The following is a 2,314-nucleotide window of genomic DNA, read 5'->3' on the forward strand; positions in this document are numbered from 1 at the left end:
AAGACATCACAAGAGTTCAAATAGTAAATATGCTCAAAAAGAATAAATCCATGGTACATAGGCTTCTAACTTAAGTTGAAGTGTTTTAAATATGCCTCTAAACTTCTCATCCTGTAGAAGACAAGCATCTGCCTTTACAAAGCATTCCTTCCATGAGTTGAATAGACTGACTCTAAAATAGGCATTTCCTTATTATCTGATTTTTTTTTACATGGATCTCTCTCTTGCCTTTCATAAGAAGGCAGGTTGTTCCTTGTTAAAAACATAGCCAAAGCACTCATCAGCAAAAAGCTTGAGAACTTGACATTGGTATTTAGACTTCGGTGTCTTGGGTACCTTTTCAAGGTTAGATGTTTTCACAGTCATGAAGAATCTCTCGGTGGTGTCTGAATTCATCCTGCTGGGCATCCCGCACACAGAGGGTCTGGAGACTATGCTCTTGGTCCTGTTTTTGTCCTTCTACATCTTCACCCTTATGGGGAACCTGCTCATCTTGCTGGCTATTGTCTCCTCCACTAGGCTTCACACGCCCATGTACTTCTTCCTGTGCAAACTTTCTATTTTTGACATATTTTTCCCTTCTGTGAGTTCCCCTAAGATGCTGTGCTATCTTTCAGGGAATAGCCGAGCCATCTCCTATGCAGGCTGTGCATCCCAGCTCTTCTTCTACCATTTCCTGGGCTGCACTGAGTGTTTCCTGTACACGGTGATGGCCTACGACCGCTTTGTTGCCATTTGTCACCCTCTACGCTACACCGTAATCATGAGCCACAGAGCGTGCGTCATCCTAGCCATGGGGACCTCATTCTTTGGCTGCATTCAGGCCACCTTTCTGACCACTCTCACCTTCCAATTGCCTTACTGTGGCCCCAATGAGGTGGACTATTATTTCTGTGATATCCCAGTCATGCTGAAGCTGGCTTGTGCAGATACCTCAGCCCTGGAGATGGTGGGGTTCATCAGCGTGGGCCTCATGCCCCTCAGCTGTTTCCTTCTCGTCCTCACCTCTTACAGTCGCATCGTCTTCTCCATCCTGCAGATCCACTCTGCCGAGGGCCGACGCCATGCCTTCTCCACCTGCAGCGCCCACCTCACTGCCATCCTGCTTTTTTACATGCCAGTGGTCCTCATTTACCTGAGGCCAACCCCCAGCCCCTGGTTGGATGCAACTGTTCAGATTCTGAATAATCTGGTCACCCCCATGCTGAACCCCTTAATCTACAGTCTCAGGAATAAGGAGGTGAAATCATCACTAAGGAGGGTCCTACATCAGCTGGGCTTCCTCCCTGAGCAGTTGTAGAGAGAAATAAGTAACTACCACTTCAACCACACCTCATAGCTTATAACAATTTTTATTTGGTGCTCACAAGTATTTTTGAAATTGAGGGCACAGGTATTATTATTTCCATTTTACAATGTGGAGACTAACACTCAAAGTAACTTGTCCAGGGACATGTAAGGAGTGAATGGCAGAATGAGGACTCTAGAGCTGGTTTTGTGACTCTGGGGCCTGTGCTCTCTTGAGGAAATCATACTGAGAGAGAGAGAGAGAGAGAAAAAAAAAAACTCTTCTCAGCAGGCAGAACAGCTTGGAGCTTCTGCTTCTCAATCTGTATTTTCTTCATCCTCCCACATCCCCTCCTCCTCTTCATTTCCCTCCCACTGTGACATTTATTCATCTTGACTGCAGTGACTATATCCTCAAATGCCTGCATTGGATAAGTCCTTATTTTTATTCATCTACAAGTTGTTAAAAATGTTATTCAGTCCAAAGGGAATGAGGAATGCCTCCTACAATATGGATGAACTTGAAAAGCTAATGCTCAGTGGGAAAAAAAAGCCAGACACAATAGGTCACATATTGTATGATTCCATTCCTATTAAATATCCAGAGCAGGTAAATCCATTAAAACAGAGGAAATTGATTTTTTTTTTTTTTTAGTTTGATTGTGGGGTGATGAAAATGTTTTGGAACTAGGTAGAGGTGATGATTGCACAACTCTGTGAATGTGCTATGTACAATATGAATGTGAATGTACACAACTCCACTGATTTGTTCACTTTAAAATAGTTCATTTTTTGTTATGTAAATTGTACCTCAATTTAAAAAAATCACTCTCTCAAAAAAAAGAAAAAAAGAAAGAAAAGAAAAAGTGGGTTTTTTGTTGTTGTTGTTGGTGGTGGTGGTGGTGGTGATGGTGGTGCATCCCAATAGATTTAAATAGAATCCTGTTACTTCTGAACCATAAGGAAGTTGTATAAAGAGAAAGGCTTCTGGCTGGGACCTGAGGCAGTCTCCTATGGGTAAAGCAGA

The 2,314-nt window shown here is 42.9% G+C and overlaps 1 protein-coding gene across 1 annotated transcript; it reads left to right on the forward strand.

Moving 5' to 3' along the window:
- The first annotated feature begins 364 nt into the window (after positions 1-364).
- On the forward strand, positions 365-1,322 carry LOC715094 (olfactory receptor 10D1B-like). Its single transcript, XM_015116159.3, has one exon. The coding sequence runs from the start codon at positions 365-367 to the stop codon at positions 1,298-1,300; it is 936 nt and encodes a 311-aa protein (XP_014971645.2). The 3' UTR covers positions 1,301-1,322.
- The last annotated feature ends 992 nt before the right edge of the window (positions 1,323-2,314 follow it).

Source organism: Macaca mulatta, chromosome 14 (assembly GCF_049350105.2).
Source record: "Macaca mulatta isolate MMU2019108-1 chromosome 14, T2T-MMU8v2.0, whole genome shotgun sequence".
Classification (NCBI taxonomy): Eukaryota; Metazoa; Chordata; class Mammalia; order Primates; family Cercopithecidae; genus Macaca; species Macaca mulatta.

Excerpts from the sequence above, each read along its gene's own strand:
- LOC715094 (XM_015116159.3), top strand. The coding sequence starts at position 365 with ATGAAGAATCTCTCGGTGGTGTCTGAATTCATCCTGCTGGGCATCCCG.